Genomic DNA, 18,317 nt, shown 5'->3' with positions numbered 1-18,317 from the left:
CAGTGTTCGACCATCACACAGGTATGACTCTAGGGAAGGGGCGTTGGATTCAGGGAGGCAGAGTGTAATGACCCACGGTGGACCATGCTCCAGACCTTGGCAGTACCACCCTGACTCCTGGGGATCTCCAATGACCACATGTAGCAGGACAGGTTCAACCTGTTAATGAGCATTGTTAAAAGGGTTCCATCCATTGCCAAAGGGCAGCAGGGAAAACAGGCTCTACCGGCTGCCTGCGAGGGGCTTGGGTTCAAGTCTCTCAGGCAGATGGCACTAATGCAGTACAGCCGCTCTGCTGCCTGGCCAGAAGGGGGCACCCCTCTGCACTCAGAGGCACTGCAGTCATGCTGGGGCGCCTGACCCCACCCCCCAGGCATGTAAGAAATACAGACTACACCTCCCAGCGTCATTGCCAAGCAGTGCAGGGGGGCGGTACCGGGCCTAATAGGCAGGGATGGGAGGGGTGGAAGAGGGCCTAGAGGAGACAGTTGGGCCCCCTCATTAGAAATTGCTGATGAGGCTGTTGCAGGCTGTGTGGGAAATGGTTGAGAGATCAAAGCAGTCTAGCGTGATTCAGAACCCAATTAGTGCCTTTAAAATAAAAAGGGAGCCCTATTGCCAGGGCACAGTCAGCTGTTGTATGAAGCTAGGCTGAGGGCCCTGCATATGCACCACTGACTGCGGGAGCCCGGCCTTCATCCCACAGCCATCAATTGTTGAGAAAAGGGGCCACCAGGTCTGTACTCCAGGCCAAGGCGGGGAGGGAGGGGGTGTTGGGACCATGCCCAGCCATGGTGCCAAACTATCTGCTCTTCTTAGACACCCCAGAGCTTCCCTCCTATGCCAGAGCCGCTCAGCACGGCCCTGCCCAGAGCCTCCCAGCAGCAGCCCCTCCTCCATTAGCAAGCAGCAGTACAGGGCCTATGCCACATAGCTGAACAATTCAAATCCGACTGGCAGAGGGCAGCTGCACGCTAGCCCCATCAGGACAATTGGTTCAAACGGACGAGCCTGTTTTACGCACAGGCCGAGCTTGGAGGCACGACTAAGAGGCAAGCCTGAAAGGGGTCTGTACCCTAGGTCACTTCAGCCCCCTCCTCTGCACCTTGCCAGCCCCCGCTGCTTCCAGGACAAACATGGTCTCCCCCGCACCTCCACATCCCTTTCCCCTCAGAGTAGCTTCAAGCCCACTAGCCAACAGCCCAGCAAGGTGACATGCAGCCAGGCTGTTGGAAATTAGTGCCACTTCATCCCATTGCTTGCCAGCTCTGCTCCAGCTCTGTGCCAGTTACTTGGGGCCAGCCCCTAAGGCACGCCAGGCCTCTAACCTTCACTGGGGGAAAGAACGAAAGAAACAGCTGCATTTTTCTCTAGTGTAGGTGTGGTGCTCGGTCACAGAGGCACCTGCCTCTCCTCTTGACATCAGCTGCCAGGTGCAGACCTGCTCTGGAAGTGCTCGGCTCAAGCCCTGTCTCTGATTAATAGCAGCAAAGTCCTCACTCAAGGGGATTAAAGCCTGCACTTAGAAAGGGCCAGGTCTCGGTGGGCTTTAATTTCTACGCAGAGGATTTCTTTCAGGCGCCATCCCCTCCATGAGCACAGCACAGCCCCACTCCGCTGCTGCATGGACACCACACCCTCTTTGCAGCCTGGAGAGTGAGTGATCAGCAGCAGTAAGGAGCTGTTGCCTTTTCTGACAGCAGTCCTCATTCTCAAGGCCCTGCAGGTGCCATTAGCACTAGGGAAGACCAAGCTGGAGTCTTTTCTACCCTGGATAGCAACCAGCCACGACAGGAGAGGAACCAAAGGGATTCGCAGATCCCACTGGGAGGCTGCAGCAGGGGTGGTTAAAAATAAATCAGCTTTCAGCTTGCCAGCACAGCAAGCTGGTGCTGGGAGCTGCAGAGGGTAAGAAGGAAACAGCAGCCCACAAGGCCGTATCTGTTGTGGTGGCTCTGGCTGACCCGTATCTTGCTGCCAGCATCTTTGCAAATTTGCGAACAGTTTGGACCATCTGGCACTGGACCCAGTACAGACAGTAGCTGCAGGAACAACTGTCTCTCTCAAGGTCTCCACAGCCAATAAAATGCCATTTAAATCAAGGCTCCCATCTGTTCTCAATCCTGCTCCGAGCCTGCTTCTTATTAGACCACAGCTCATCTTCACCAGCAGCCCTTTAACTTTGCCCACTGGCGTTTTCCACACTGGGTGACTGTTAGAGGGGCACAGATCCTAGAAAAGGTAGAAGCTATCCACACACCCCTTCCCCTTAAGCGTTGATAGCAGGAACAGGGGGGCTCCAGCATTCACTGTACAGCCAGTCAGCCTACTTCAGGCCACCTCCCCTTTCTTTATTCACCTGCTATGAGAATGGCAAAGGCTAATGGACTAGACTGGGTGAACAGCACCACAGAAACTCCTTGTAGCGCAGGGCCTAGATGGGTTCCAGTAGCCAGGAACCTGGGTTGCTTGGGGACCATACATCCCACTCCATTTAAAACAGTGGGCATCAGAGAGTTCCCACTGATTACACCACATGCTGCACTGGCCATGCGTGGTGGCAGCTTACCCCTCCCTGCAATGTGTGTGGAGAATCGGAGCACCCCATGGGATAGCAGAGGGGCTCCAGACAAGTTAGCATCAGTCTCACATCCCCACTGAACCCCTTTTGAGGACGGCACCAGAAGGGGGAGGAATAGCTGGCCTATCAAGCAAGCTACGATTTTGTCAAAGCCTGTATTATTTTTAACATAAGCTGCAGAAAATGTAATTGTGTCTTCTCAGCACTGGAGGATAGTTTCAATGTGTCTGTCGAGCTGGTCAGAGAGTGCCACACATCAGTGAGAGTGGAGGCTTTTTTATGTTTCCCAACCTGTAAATACAGCTGGGCCTGTCTCTCAGTGGAGTTGTGTCCTTGCACCTGCCTTTCAAAACACATCTGCTACAGGAGTGAGTCCACCCAAGGGCAGCTCTAACCTGGGAGATGTGGGGGACAGAGAGGTTAGGGAGGGACATAACACATGCCAAATGTTCACTGCATTGGCACACATTTGTCTGGTCTATGCTCTCACAAGAGGCTCATTACAAACAGATGACACTGTGTGCAGACAATAAGTCATTTTCAACCCAGAAAGGCTACTTTTTAATTTAAAAATAGATAGGAGAAGGAGTTGCCCAGAATCCCCACGCTGTTTGGCCTCACACACGCAATACAGCTTCCTCAAACTTTACAAACTTGTTCCAGGCGACAGAAGCACCGGTCATTGTACTACAAGAATGCCCCCTGCTGGAGAAACCTTGCTCCAAGGGCGAATACATCACAAGGTCTGAAGTGGGTCACTTCTTCGGGACAAGGGGTTGGGGGAGGGATGGAAGAGGAAAGAGTAGATCAAATTAAAAACCAACGGTGAGATTAGGAACCTCCGATGTGCAGAGCAGGATGCAGGCTGGGTGGGGTCATAGGACAGATGTTCTGTTCTACTGCGCAGGAAAGGGGAGAAGAAACCAGGTCTTTTGGAAGAGGCCTACCGTGACTCTTCATAATGCCACAAAGAAGAAGGAATAAATGTATCCACAGCTTGAACAGTAAGATACACACAGCCCTCAGGGCTTCATACTAAGCCCTGATCGAGCCCCAGAGACATTCAGCCTCACTAAGAGCGACATCTGCTACGCGGAAATAACCAGACTTCAAAGGAGCCTGGGTTGGGAGCGCAGCGCCTGCCATCTCATTTCCTCCTGCAGCCTCTCGCACTGCTAATGGTTTCGTTTCTCCAAACAGACTCTTGCTGCCTGAGCACCATCTCTTTGATCTCCAGCTGTTCAAAAAGGGCAACATGATGGCGTACGTGCAGGTTGTGGGGAAAGGATGTCAGGATGGCCAGCAAACATCCTGGATCCAAGAGGGAGATGAAGCCCTGCAAGAGGCTGAGGGTAGGGCCTTCAGCCATTCCCAAACAGTTCAAAATCCACCACAAGGAGGGTCAGTTTGGCTTTGTCTCCGACACAGGGCATTATCCACCTCAGCCGGCAGCATGTTTAAAAACAAGTATACAGTTAAAAACAAACGAGGCAGCTTTATAACAAGATGCCGTGAGATGAAGGCAGATCAAATTCATCCTTTTAAACGCTCCACTGCCATGGCTCAGCGTGACCTTCAGCAAAGGTTGTTACCGCGGACAACGGAGCCCATGCAGTTATTTGTATAAGATATGGAGAGAGCCACATCCCTTTGAAAAAGAGGCATCAAGGTAGATGAGTCTAGAGCCGCCCCCCTGCCAAGATGTTTCCAACCAAGACGCCGTCCTTGAGGGCATGTTCCACATCCCTCTCCTCTATCTTCAGGGAAACCTGGAGGAGAGACAAGGCTCCTTACTACACAGACCTGCCCAGCATCCGTGGTAGCCAATGAGCACGGCCCAGGCTACTCAAACCCTCACCCGATGTTACAGAGTCCATAGAAGCAGCAGCACCAACAGGAACTGCCCCCGTGCAGCTGACCAACAATAGCCTGCTATCCTGCCACTCCCGCACTGGCCCACCTAGCCCACCACCAGAGCAAAGCACTAGTGCCTTCCGTCTGTAGCCCGCCTCCGAGAACGGTCGGTGTCAGATCCTCCAGGAGTTAAAATGTCCCCACGACAGAGCTTACTGGTCTGGGAACCTAACTGTAAGGTCAGGGCAGCCCTCCGCTGCTGTACATGCCCCCTTCAGGGTTCTCCTCGACCCTGCTGGCTCCCCAGCTAACCCTGCATTTTCCAGTGCTCTCCTCCGCTCGCCCTCAAGGCCTGTGTGTCACAGCCACGCCCCTTCTGCAGCGGCTCCCTTTGGAGCCTGTCCATGGGGAAAAAGCAGCATGGTTTGTAGGGGTACCTTTGTGAGCCTGGCTTCCTTGGCTTTCTTCAGTGCCAGGATGCCCCTGGATTCCAAGAGGGTGGCGAGGGAGAGGCATTCGGAGTGGGCTACAGCTGCCATCTGCTGCTGCTGGCAGACTCTGCTGTAGGCTTCATGTAGCTGCAAGAGGAGGGAGGGAGCAGACATTACCCACAGCCACTGAATGCAGGTGAGGGAGATGCACAGGTGCCAGCAAGCCTCAGCACCCTCCCCGGGCTGACCATCTCCAGGTGTGTGGCTAGACCTAATTCCCCCTCCAGAATGTGTCAACATCACTCTGAGCACCTGCCGGGGAGTTGCTAGAGAGCAAACAAGACTGGCCCACATCATATGCCCAGTGGGGCTCACGACTGGACCAGTGAGGTGGAAGAGACTGTCCTTCCCAGGGATTTGCAACCCCCAACCTACTGCCGTTGGACTAGGGCACGAGGCAAAGAGCTCAGCTTCTGCTGCAGGATCGTCTAGCCGTACAACCCAATGGTCTGACTCACCTTCCCCAGTGTCACCTCCTTGGCTTTCAGCTGCCTGGCTAGGAGCAGCAGGGAGCAGACCAGGATCTTCTGCTGCAGGGGGAAGGAGTCACTGGCCCTATCATTTCCCAGGGCCATCCTGTCACCATACACATCTGAGATCACCTGGGATATGTGTGGGAGCCCAACTCTCCTAGGAACTGGGGAAACCGAGGCAGATGTAGTGGGCGATTTACCTGTAGGCCAGACAATGCTGAGTCAGAGGAGTTGTGGTTTGATCAATATAGAAGCAATACAAGACTAAGGACAGGAAATAGGTCAGGGCAGAACACACAGTGTATTGGCTACTGCTAAAGGCAACTCAGTCAAGTCCGAGTTGTCAGACGCCATGGGTTTGAGTGGGATGTAACTATCCCTTCCTCCCCCATCGCATTGGGAACCCAAATCCTGCAGCCCTGGGCCAGTGCGTGGGAACCAGGAAGTGAAACTGATCCATCTAGTTTCGCTGTTAGGACATGGCAGGGCAAAATGCCAGCGGCATAAAATGGTGCAAAGAAAAGCGGATTTTTTAAAGCAAACTTCATCTTATTATAGTCTGAAGCACCAGGAGTAGTGGGAGAGAGACTCATATTCTATATATATGGTCACAAAATTGATGAGGACCCAAGAGTGGGGGATGTTTTAGCCACCCCTAAGAGCAGCACATCCTGCATATGGCAGCCAAAAATCCAAGGGGAAGGGCTGAAGTCCTTTGGAACACGGGCTGAGACACGGCTGTGCTAATACCCCCCCACGCACAGCCCCTATGTACAGCTTGCACTTGGAAAGGTTCCACAGCTCCTATCCCAAGCTCTCCCGCCCACTCTATCGCCCCCTTTTGGGAGCTGCTATTTCACACCTACACTTAAGTGCTTTCATTCTAGTTAAAGCCAGCCCCAGAGACAAGAGCAGGTGTGACCTTCACATCCAGGGCTTTTGCTTCCAGAGAGCTGGAAGGAAAGCTCCTTGCGTGCCAGGCGTTTGTTCAATCTCTTGGGGAGTTCCATTCCAGTAATGCGCAAAACACGCCATTGGCAAGGAAGGCTACAATTAAGGTCGAGGAGACTGACAGAAAAATAAAAGCCAAGAGTGCAGAGCTTCCTGACTCAGGCTGGCGGCAACTACTTACAGCCAGGCAGTGGTTTGAGGACAGTCTGGCTTCTCACGTCCAACTCCACAATCTCAATGGCTCGCCTAGGACACAGATTTACGCAAGCTACTTTAGACTGAGCCTTTGGGGCTTGTCAAAACCTAACGCCCCAGACCTGCCAGCAGCACCCTTGCCCCTCTGCACTGAATCAGAGCAGCTTGGAACATGAAGGGTTTGCATGGACTCGGGTAAATCCCCATGGCATGCCCCACACCTGGACCCCCCTGACTGCCCCACTAAAGAATGGTCCCCTAACAACAACGGGGCATCCATTCGTCTCCAAGCAGGGATGCTCACTGCTAGCTGCAGCCTGGGTCATGCCGCTATGGGACTGCTGCACCCCCTCCTTCAGCTGTGATCACTTTTTAGGCACCAACTCACCCCACCCCACTCCCAGAAGGCTGGACCCAATCTCCCAAGAATTCCCGGGCAGGCAGTATCACAGCCAGTAAGTAATAAGCCCTGCACCCAGGGAGAGAAGCTAAACCAGCATGAATACAGAAGTTGTGGGATACAAACAGCAGCACACAGCCCATTAACAGGAGCTCATTTTCATCTCTAAACATGGCCCTAATGAGACAAAATCCTCTAGTTGCTGCAGGGTCACTGATGGATGGAGGCTGGGAGAGGAGGCGCCCAGGAAATCATTTGATTTTAAGAAGTGGACCACAAAAGGAAGCAAGAGAACCACTGCATGCCTGGCAAGATGATGCGGCATTTGGGTGGCCAGCATAGCAGGGGAAGGTTCAGATCTGGGTGGGGGGAGCAACCTGACTTCTACAGCATTCTAGTGTAAGTTTTTCCTAGTCCCTCCCAGCCCAAATTCTGGGCCCAAACTGGTGGCCAATGTCCCTCCAATACAGCTGTTTTCCTATTGGGACAGCCCTGCTTCTCCCACACTCCCAGCTCAGGATGGCACCTGTCCTTGTGCCAGTGCGGAAGCCCCAAGCAACAGGATAGTCCAGAATGTACCCTTTGGCACAGGCTTAACTGGCACCCCTTTCTGGAAGTGATGTGCCCCAGCAAAGGAAGTGTCCCCAGTGCGGTAGAGAAGTCCCACCTACAATGAAACTGGAGGAGGAAAACAGCCCCAGAAAGAAAGAACGAGGAGAGAAAAAAATTCTGAAAGAAAAACTGGTTCAGCTTCATAAAGAAGCCTGCTTGAGAGCTGCTAATGGGGCCTTCTGCAATACAAATGTAATTAACCAATCTCTAGTCACAGCAGGGAGGGCTGGCAGCAGCCCGTTGTCTCACCCTCCATAGGTAATGGACTGCGAACGTCTCAGACATTAACATGGTCAGGAGGCAGCATGCCTGGAGTGATGCAAGCCCTCCTTTCAATGCCAGGGAAGCAGCGGCATAATGGAGCCTTAAGTCACATTCGCTCAAAGGACACTGGGTAAGGAGCCTGCCTTCAGAGGCAGCAGGGCAAGGCGGCGGCATTTACCTGCATACATCCAGTGCCTTGCGAGCATCTCCCGAAACGGCAGAGACTTTCCGGGCACAGAACTGGACAGCAGTGCTGTCCAGGACCTGATCACCAGACACCTGCCAAGAAAACGGGGCACAGGGCAGTTATGGAGAGGTCTCCACTGCAGAAGCCTCAGGTGGTCCAATACAGCACCAGAAAGCTGCTCGTTTGGTTCCAGATCTCTGTGTATAACGGCTCAGGAGTCTAAGCTTGTTCCCCAGAGAAGGGGATGAGCCCATGTGGACTTGGTCCCTGGGTTCTTACCTGTCTCAGCCGTTCCTGCAGGATTGAGGCAATCTGCTCCTTTGTGTAAGGTGGGAAGTTTAGTAGCTGGGGTTTGCACTTGGGCCGGGCCTGTAGCCTGGCCAGGATCCGGTCCGTGAGGTCCAGGGCATTGGCCACTCCTGTGAAGCACATTGAGGCTATTGAGAATGGCAGCCTAGGCTAACAGGGAGTGGGGAGATCTTCCAAAGCCCAGGGTTAGAATATCATGTGCAAGGCCCTGCATCGATCATGCATCCTGGGGCTGGGCAAGGGCAGTTTTTAAACACACCTATCAGGTGATAGGTTTGCTACTATAACTAGGCTGATTTCTGTTGCCAGAAACCAGCTTCATAATCTTCCCCAGCTTTCTCCAAGAGGAAAAATGTCAGGGCACCTCCTGCAGGAGGGTGGATACGTGCCATCCCCTCAGGGCACTCCGACACAAAGCTTCCTGCAGCACCAGGCCAAAGCATTGTCACAGCACAACTGACACACTTACCGATGAGGACAAGCCTGGAGCCAATGAGCCAGGGCCACTCGAACACTGTGTAGAGCACGTCCTGTCCTTTGCTGTCCAGCTGGTCCATCTCATCCAGCACCAGCACGCTATGCAAAGGCAGGAAAGAAAGCCCAGCTCAGCACCGAGGCTTTACCCTGGGGGCATGGAGACTAACCAGCCCCTGCTGAGGCATGGCGGGGCACTCCCCTTCTGTGCTGGGGCATGGCAGAGGCAGGGTGCAATCCTTCCCTGACACAGCCTGTACTTAGTAACAAAATAAGGGCCTGGTTATCCCAAGATGCCAAGCACCCACATCTCCTCCTGACTTCCACTGCAGCTGGCAATGCTCTGCACCTCTGGAAAATCAAGCCCTCAGCCCCTGGGTGCAGAGAGGCACCGATCAGCTCCCTCTTCTGGCAGTTAACCAGCTGCAATGACTAGGGGAATCTTGGCTGGGAACACAGCTATCACACAGGCCCAGCCTCTGGCTCACAACACTTCAGGAGAGTTTCGGAACAGGGTACTCACATCATGGGCGTCCCCTCTGCTGTCAGCTGCTTCTCCAGCTTCCTCACCAAGTCTCTCCCAGCTACCTTGGATGCCCCCTGCTGGCCCATCTGCTCAGCTATGGCTGGGAACACAGCCTGGGAGCTGCTGAGGGACATGCAGTTCAGGACAATGGTTTTGCTGCCCGGGAGTTCATTCTGCCACAGGGAGAAAAGGGAGAGTTAGAGAGCCAGTGAGCCACAGTTCAGATCCCATCCCACTCACCCTCCTGCGCCAGGCAAAGGCTCAGGCGAGCCAAGCAGATCAGCGCACCGGAGCACAGGACAACGCAGCTCAGCTGACCCAGGCTTTGACAGTCTGTCCAGAGCGGAGACTGGCTAGCAGCCAGCTCCCTTTCCCAGTGCACCAGTCCCACAGCATCATCACAGCAAATTCATGCCTCCCAACCTCACTTTCAAGGTGTTGTATTTGTCTCTCTTTCTCTCCCCATTATGTCCCTCGGCCTCAGGCCTGGTCTACACCTAAAACTCAGGCTGTGTGCACACTAGAACTTCAGTCGGTATAAGTTATGTTGCTCAGGGATGTGAATAAGCCACCCCCCCTGAGCAATGCAAGTCACACTGACCTAAGCGCTGTTGTGGACAGGGTTACGTTGATGGAAGAACCTCTTCTGCCAACAGAGCTACCACCGCTCACGAGGACGGGGGTAATTAAGTTGACAGGAGAACTCTCTCCTGTCGGCTTAGAGCGTCTGCATTAGCAGTGCAGCAGCCGTGCTGCTTTAAGCTCTGTAGCATAGCCATCGCCTTAGATCAAGCTGGCTACATCACTCAGGGGGATGAAAAATTCATCCACAAGAGATGTAATTAAGCCGAGCAAAGCTCCCGTGTAGACAGTGCTAGGGCAGGGGAAGAATTCTTCCCTCAACCCAGCTACCGCTTCTCAAAGACATGGATTAACTAAAGCAATGGACGAAGCCCTTCCATCTCTGTAGGAAGAGTCTACTCTACAGTGGTGCACCTGAAGCGTATCTAGTGCACACTTACTCCTTTCTCCTACTCCGATTCTCATGGCATCTTCCCCTCTTCTTGAGGAAATGCCCTCAACTATCTCCTCCTCAAACCCCACTCTGCACATGCTCTATCTCGTTATTCCCCCTCCACATGCACTGCATTTAACTGCCTGAACCAGACTAAGCACCACACGACAGGGACCAGGGTTCGTAGATTACTCTGCACATACATGGAGCTACGACATGCCCAAACTGCAGTAATAAGAGGTGCTAATGCTGACTGGGGATGGCAGATTAAACCAAACATGAAACATTAAGGCCAAAGTGTTTGAGCTGTGGTGAGCCAGAAGAGCAGCCTTAAGGAGGGGCCGGAGAACCAAAGTCACCCCATTGTTTGCTCCCTTCCCTGTATGCTCCGAACCACTTGTGTGATTTGCCTCACGCTTCCCAGGAAAATCCATCCCACATAAGATCACCCAAGAAAGATTTCATGGGGATCAGATTTTGTTTGTCAAAGGTAGGGGGTACACTGGGTTTATAGCAAGTAGGCATGTTCCTGCTGTAGCTACAGAAGAGACACTGACATCCATAACAGAGCATTTGAGACAGGTGTCTGAACCTCCAAGCACAGCCATACCTGGAAGTCTTGCAGGATTCTGCTCAGACAGGCAGTTTTTCCAGTGCCAGGAGCACCAGAGATGTAAAGACTGCCAGGTTTCTCCCCACAGACATGCTCTTTCAGGAACCGCCTGATAGCATCAGTCTCCTTCTCCCTGGCAAGAAGCCGGTCAGGGACAGCCGTGTGCAGAACACTCTTCGCCTGCTGATAACAAGTGCCTATGCCAGATAAAGAAACACATCAGAGAAGGTTGCGGAGCTGCCCTGGGGCTTGTTCTCTACCAGACATTGCATCAACACCTACTTTCCTGCTTGAACAGCTGGTTGCACACAGGTTCCTTGTTGAGACGAGAGCGCTCCGAGCTTCTTGGGGTCTCCTGCCGCTTGTGGAGTGGGGATGGCACCAAGTTTTTCCTCTTGCCAGGAGACTCAGTCGTTGGCTGCTCGCTGAAGAACAAGCATCGCCCCTTGTGAGAGGCAGATAGGAGCTCATTCTCCTTCTTGCTCTGTTTTGTTGGGGAGCAGGGCAGTGATTGAGGGATGTTGCACAGGTTGTCATCACCTACAGGAGAGAAGCGTCAAGTTCAATAGGTAGCAGGGGCCAATGGAGAGGTAAATGGCTGGAGGAAGGTCTGGCATCTGGATGCCGTGACAAGGGACCAACTTACATTGCAGGATTAAGGCACGCTCTGAAAGACAGGCTAGGATGTCAACCCCTTGAGAAATTTAGAATGGCACCCAGCAGTGGTAACTACAATTAATGGGCCAAGGGGAAAATTTAGCCCCGATAATAGCAAAAGGTCCGTGAGACAGACTTATCCAGCTGTGGGCCAGCCTCCCAGGGGAGCAGTTTCATCTGTTGCTTGGGATCCTTCATATTAGGCTGGGTTAAGACAATAAAACAATCCTGCATTGGCCTCAGGGAGGGGGAAACTTCCCTTAGTCTACAGGGCCCAGGAAAAGCCTGCTGGGTCTAACACAGGTGTTAACTTTCACTGCAATCCCTGGGCAGTGGTTTCCATTTAGGACCACGTCTCACTTCTGACCTCAGCAGAGGCTGGCACAGATTAAAAGTGTAACAGCATTTATGCAGTGACTAAGCTTTCGGTCACCCTGGCTTATTTGTTCAGTGTCTTGTCATTTTCATCATCACTTAGTGGAAAAACTTGCTGCCCTTTAGAAACAGCACTATTCCTGCCTCGTTTCCTTCCTTCCCCATCTTCCTCTCCCACTTCTCTGATCTCTTTGCCCTGCAGCAACTCCTAGGTACCACTAGGGTTGCCAACTTTCTACTTGCACAAAACCAAAAACGCTTACCGCACCGCCCCCCCACTCCCATCTGCTCATTTTCACCATGCTGGCTCAGGAGGTTGGGGTTCAAGAGGGGGTGAAGGCTCCGGGGTTCAGGAGGGGGCTCCGACATGGGGCTGAGGGGTTCAGAGTGCAGAAGGGGGCTCCGGGCTGAGTGGGTTGGGATGCGGGAGGGGGTGAGGCCTCTGACTGGAGGTGCAGCGAGGGATGAGGGGTTTGGTGTGCAGAAGGGGGCTCTGAGGTGGCACCGAGGGGTTTGGAGTATGGGAGAGGGCTCCGGGCTGAGGCAGGGAGTTGGGGTATGGGAGGGGGTACAGGTTCTGAGGGGGCTGCAGGTTCCAGGGTGAAGCCAGAAATGAGGGGTTCAGGGTGCACAAGGAGGCTCCGAGCTGGGTCAGGGGATTGGGGTGAAGGAGGGGGTCAGGGTGCAGGCTCCAAGCAGCGCTTACCTCAAGCAGCTCCCAGAAGCAGCGGCATGTTCCCACTCTGGTTCCTAGGCGGAGGGGCAGCCAGGGGGCTCTGGCCAATGGGAGCTGCAGAGCTGGTGCTTGGGACAGGGGCAGCATATGGAGCCCCCTGGCTGTCCCTACACATAGGATCAGGAGGGGGGGACATGCTGCTGCTTCCGGTAGCCACAGGGAGCCTGCCTTGTCCTGCTGCGTTGTCGACCAGACTTTTAATGCTAACCGGAGCTGCCAGGGTCCTTTTCTGACCAGGCGTTCTGGTCGAAAACCGGACACCTGGCAACCCTAGATCCCACCTCCACATCCCTGGGCTCCGTTTCCACTCCCCTATTCCACCCACTAAAATAATCTAGGACCCTAAGAGTGAATATTTCAGTGATGAGTGGAGTGGGGAATGGACACCGCTGGTCTAGGCTGTCTTGAGACCTGAGTCAGTACTGCCTTAGTTACACACAGTTCATAACTGACACGCTCTTTGGTATTTGGGGTGGGGGGTTGGAAATAAAAGTTTTACCGATATAATTGTGTCAGTTAGGAGCGTGATATTTTACTGACATGGTTATACAGGTCTAAGCTCCTGTGTGGCTGAAGTTGCATCAGTGTAGAAGTGCCTTATATATGCAGCCACATGAGGAGGCTTGCATCACTCTAACTATACTGACATACTTAAAGGGGCAAAATTTTCTAGCGTTGACAAGCCCTTGGATTCTGGAGATGCAAAAGAACTGGACTTGGCCCATGGGCTGAGTGTTTGCCACCCCTCCCCCAGGATGACCAACCAGGTAGTTATTTGCTACCCAAGAAACAAGGCCCAGTTCTCAGGCATTTAGCAATCACAGTGTCTCCTTTTTCCAGGTGGAAAGGAAAAGAAAGCCTGCTGTCTGTGGGGCGTAGGGGACAGCCTGGTAACGCCTGTGGGAATGGTGAGCTCCAAGCGTGGGGCTGGGAGCCAGGAACCCTGAACTCATTAAGGTTCTGGCCCTGCAAGAGGTGGGGGGCAGGGTAAGTCCCCTGGCAGTACCTCACCTAGGCGTTTGCGGGGGCTCAGCGGCAGGACCGTCTCCCCGGGTGAGAGAGGCAGGAGAGTCACCCTGGTGGGGTTCGATGTGGCATCTCTGTAAGCCCCAGCGCGTGCGACAGGCGTCCTGGGCTGTTTCCTCCGGGGGAAGTCAATAGCAGCCTGGGTCTGGGACCTGGTGCTGGGCATGGCTGCCACACGATACCTGGGAGGCAGGGGAACCACTGGCCTCAGACTCATCCCCTCCCCATAAGGGGCACCGGCCCCCCACACAACGCTGGGCGGGGAAGGGGGGAGGCTCAGCAGCTAGATGGGAAACCCCCGACCCTCCCGGGCAGCTGGAAGAGCTGCCCCCGGCTACCCCCTTCACAGGAGCAGGCTGGAGCCAGGGGACTCAGCCAAGAACACACTCGCCAGGAATACTCCTCCCGCCCCCACAACCAGGCACCACGCCCCCCTGCCACCCCCCTTTCTCACCTCAGCCCCCCCGCCCCCAGTCACCCCCCTTTCTCCTCAGCCCCCCACCCAGCCACCCCGCCCCCCCTTTCTCACCTCAGCCCCCCCAAAGCAGACACCACGCCCCCCTGCCACCCCCCTTTCTCACCTCAGCCCCCCCGCCCCCAGCCACCCCCCTTTCTCCTCAGCCCCCCACCCAGACACCCCGCCCCCCCTTTCTCACTTCAGCCCCCCACCCAGCCACCCCGCCCCCCCTTTCTCACCTCAGCCCCCCCAAAGCAGACACCACGCCCCCCTGCCACCCCCCTTTCTCACCTCAGCCCCCCCGCCCCCAGTCACCCCCCTTTCTCCTCAGCCCCCCACCCAGCCACCCCGCCCCCCCTTTCTCACTTCAGCCCCCCACCCAGCCACCCCGCCCCCCCTTTCTCACCTCAGCCCCCCCAAAGCAGACACCACGCCCCCCTGCCACCCCCCTTTCTCACCTCAGCCCCCCCGCCCCCAGTCACCCCCCTTTCTCCTCAGCCCCCCACCCAGCCACCCCGCCCCCCCTTTCTCACCTCAGCCCCCCCAAAGCAGACACCACGCCCCCCTGCCACCCCCCTTTCTCACCTCAGCCCCCCCGCCCCCAGCCACCCCCCTTTCTCCTCAGCCCCCCACCGACACCCCGCCCCCCCTTTCTCACCTCAGCCCCCCCAACCAGACACCACGACCCCCCTTTCTCACTTCAGCCCCCCCAAAGCAGACACCACGCCCTCCCGCCACCCCCTTTCTCACCTCAGCCCCCCCCAACCAGACACCACGACCCCCCCCCGCTTTCTCACATCAGCCCCCCCAAACCGGGCCCCAACCCAGCCCCTCGGGCCCCCCCAGACCCGGCCCCACGCCTCTCTCACCCGGCTCCGGCCGCTCGGCGCCAAACACCTCAGCGTTCTCCCTCTCACTTCGCGCCACCGGCCCGAACCAGCCCCGCCCACGCGCCCCATAGGCTCCTCTGCCCGGCGCCTCCGCCAATCGCGCGCCTCCGCGCCAAGCCGAGCCGCCCGGCAGCCAATCAGCGCCCAGGGAGCCGCCGCGACCCCCTCCCCCTTCCCTCCCGGAAACCGAGGCCCCCGCGGAGGACTACGGCTCCCAGCAGCCTATGCGGCAGAGCTGAGGCCGCATCGCGTGCTCACGGGGCGCAGTGCATGCCGGGAGATGGAGTCCCCGGGGAAAGACACGTGCTGGGCCTGACGGACAGCCCGCGCGGGACAGGAGCTGGCGGCTGCGATACGCCCTGGAGCGGGGGGGCCCAGGGACAGCCCGGCCCGGAGCGGCGCCAGGCAGGAGCGGACTCAGCCACGGCCTCGGGCCAGCAGCTCCAGGGGCCCCTGCTGTTGGGGAGGGAGGCAGACGCTCCCTGTCCCCCCCCCAGCTACGTGCGCGGGGGGTTTGCAAACGCCCGGGGCTGGACGCTGGGGCTGAGGGCCAGAGAGGGAAAATGCAGGCTTGGGAGCAGCAGGAGGGGGGCGTAGGGAGCCCTGTGTTTGGGGAGCAAGTGGGGGGCTGAGCCACAGAGAGACTCGTCAGAGCACCGGGGGTGGAGGGTTTTTAGAACATAGGAACTGCCCCCACGGGGTCAGAGCCAAGGCCCATCTCGCCCAGCGTCCTCGCTGCTGCCAGTGGCCAATGCCAGGTGCCCCAGAGGGAATGAACAGACAGGTTATCAGGCCGTGATCCATCCCCTGTTGCCCATTCCTAGCTTCTGGCACACAGAGGCTAGGGCCACTATTCCTGCCCATCCGGGCTAATAGCTATTGATGGACCTATCCTCCATGAACTTATCTAGTTCTTTTTTGAACCCTGTTATGGTCATGGTCTTGGCCTTGTCCATATCCTCTGGCAAGGAGTTCCACAGGTTGACTGTGGGTTGTGCGAAGACCTGCTGCCTATTTTCCCAGTGTGAGATGAATCACAGCTCTAACAGCCACCCAGGAGCAGGATTACTTCCTGCAGCAAGGCTCGGCCCTTGGTGAGCCCCGCCAAGGAACACAGCAGGTTAGCCCCAGCCTATTAGAAGGGCGGTATCTGTAACTCCTGGATCAGTTCCGGCAGGTGAGTTAGCAGGATAGGAAGGCACAGGCAGGTCTCAAGCTTTGGAAGATCTGACCATCCAACCACCACTGGAAAGGGTAGTGCTCTCTTCTTCTTCAGGGACCAGAGCCAGACCATACCATTAGCAATACACACATATCCATCTCCTTCAACGAAAAGCAAAGGCATGAGCACGTAGCCCCAACAAAGTGAGAAAACATTTGCACTCACTGCTGAGGAAAAAGGACAGTCCCTACAATTAACTATATCACTAATTAATTAGTAACAGGACAGGGAGGCAGAAGGCTGCTTAAGGAAACTCCACGGGTGGTGCAGATCCAGCCCCGACTGCTATGGCATGATAGTTATGGTGATCAAGTATCCATAGCCTACCTCAGCAGGCATAACACAGAGAAGCCAGTGACTGAAGCCTCTTCTCTGTGGCTGAGGAGCTAGGCTGGAAATTTATACCACTGCTACCCGCACTATCGCTGGAGGGCCATTACCACTAAAAAAAACAAACAAAAACCCACTCAGGTATTTTTTGTAAGCATGCTTAAACCTACCCTTTTAACAAATCTAAGTCTCTCTCCAAGGCTGATGGGCAGGGTGTCAGCAGCCCTGGGTGTATTATTAAAGAAGCCTGCTAAATGCAAACTGGGACAAGGTGCCCAGAGATAAGAGTTAATATTAACCAAGTTTTCTCTTTGGCCCACCTCCACTCCTCCCCACAGACCAGAAAATAAAGAGAACTGATAAGAGCACACATTACATCTTCCTCTTATGAACTATAGTAGTGAGGTTCAGAGAACTGAGAACAGAGCCCCGGTGTACTAGGTACCTTACAAACACAATGCATGAGACAGCTCCTGCCCAGCCAGGGTTTATAATCTAAACAGATGCGGGGGAGAGGCACAGAGGGACTTGCCCAGGTCACAGAGCTGAGACTAGACCCTAGGTCTCCGGGATCAAAAGGCAGTACCGTACCGTTTATACAGCACAGCTTCTCAACCCCGTGAGAAAAATAGCAGCCAGCTCTAAGCACCTATTACTGGAGAATCAAACCTGCTGCAGCCGGCCACAAGCCGTGGAGTTATGTGGATCAGAAAGTAGCGGATTTTTAAAATCTGAAGGCAGTACTGCAAACTGGGCAGGCAGTGATGGTGCCAGCTGGCTCTGTGCTCATCTGCACTAATGATTAGCATTCCACAGAACATTTACCTTAATTATGGTGAAGCAGCCACGCGCAGACTTCATGGAAGCCCTAGTTCGAGGAGAATTTAGAATGACAAGCTCCGGGAGCTGCGACAGAGCTGGGTTCAGGGCACGCACTGGGTCAGAATTCCTCTACTCAGAGGAAGTGGGGTTCTTACTCATTCAGCCACTAGGCCAGAGGCTGCTGCTGCCCTGCAAGCCGGGAGTCCTTGGGTAGTGCCCAGCTCTGAGAAGTTTCCTAAGCAGAATTTTCAGAAAGGGAGTGGGGGGACAGGACTTGACTCTAGCTTCAATGCCATTGTTGCGTCCACTCAGCCCTGCCACCTCTGGACTCTGCAGAGAAGCTCCCAGACTGATGTAGGTAACTCAGGTGAAGGTCTGGCCAGGGCAAGCAGCCCATCTGAATCGCTGTCATGTTACAAAAACAGACAGGGGCAACATTTGCTAATAAGACCTTCCAGCCAAGCCAGTAGCAAGTTGCAGGTCAGCTGCCTGTTCCATTGGATACACAGCAGGCTCTTGGCATCTTCTGCCTTGGAGATAGCTTGATTGCAAACTTCAGGGCTGCTGAAGCCTTGGGATTTTCCCTCGTTCCTTCCTATCTGAGAATTCAATGCACTTCACAGACCCAGAACACTGAGATAGGGAAAAATCCCCCAGTAGAGAAATGGGGAAATCGAGGCACGGAGCTCTAAAGCCACCCTTTTTCAAATGTCTGTAGACACCCCCCATTTCAGAAGGGCTGAGCTGCTGCATGTCCCACTGAAATCCATGGGGTTGGGGGCACTCCGCACCTCTGAGAAAAATCCCATCCAGGGCCTCTCAGTCCAGGCAGCCGTGACCTCTGATTTGGCAGCCTG

The 18,317-nt window shown here is 55.0% G+C and overlaps 1 protein-coding gene across 1 annotated transcript; it reads right to left on the bottom strand.

The window, feature by feature from the left end:
* Window positions 1–3,177: 3,177 nt before the first annotated feature.
* On the bottom strand, window positions 3,178–15,106 carry CDC6 (cell division cycle 6). Its single transcript, XM_073325665.1, has 12 exons — window positions 15,066–15,106; window positions 13,725–13,921; window positions 11,228–11,485; window positions 10,943–11,142; window positions 9,315–9,490; window positions 8,787–8,893; window positions 8,288–8,427; window positions 8,000–8,100; window positions 6,532–6,596; window positions 5,385–5,599; window positions 4,873–5,013; window positions 3,178–4,350 (listed from the first exon to the last, which is right to left on the bottom strand). The coding sequence occupies exons 2-12, from the start codon at window positions 13,903–13,905 to the stop codon at window positions 4,261–4,263; spliced, it is 1,674 nt and encodes a 557-aa protein (XP_073181766.1). The 5' UTR covers window positions 13,906–13,921; window positions 15,066–15,106; the 3' UTR covers window positions 3,178–4,260.
* Between the last annotated feature and the right edge of the window lie 3,211 nt (window positions 15,107–18,317).

Source organism: Lepidochelys kempii, chromosome 27, assembly GCF_965140265.1.
Source record: "Lepidochelys kempii isolate rLepKem1 chromosome 27, rLepKem1.hap2, whole genome shotgun sequence".
Taxonomy (NCBI): Eukaryota; Metazoa; Chordata; order Testudines; family Cheloniidae; genus Lepidochelys; species Lepidochelys kempii.
The sequence above is the reverse complement of the archived record's forward strand: the minus strand, read 5'-3'. Positions and strand labels throughout refer to the sequence as shown.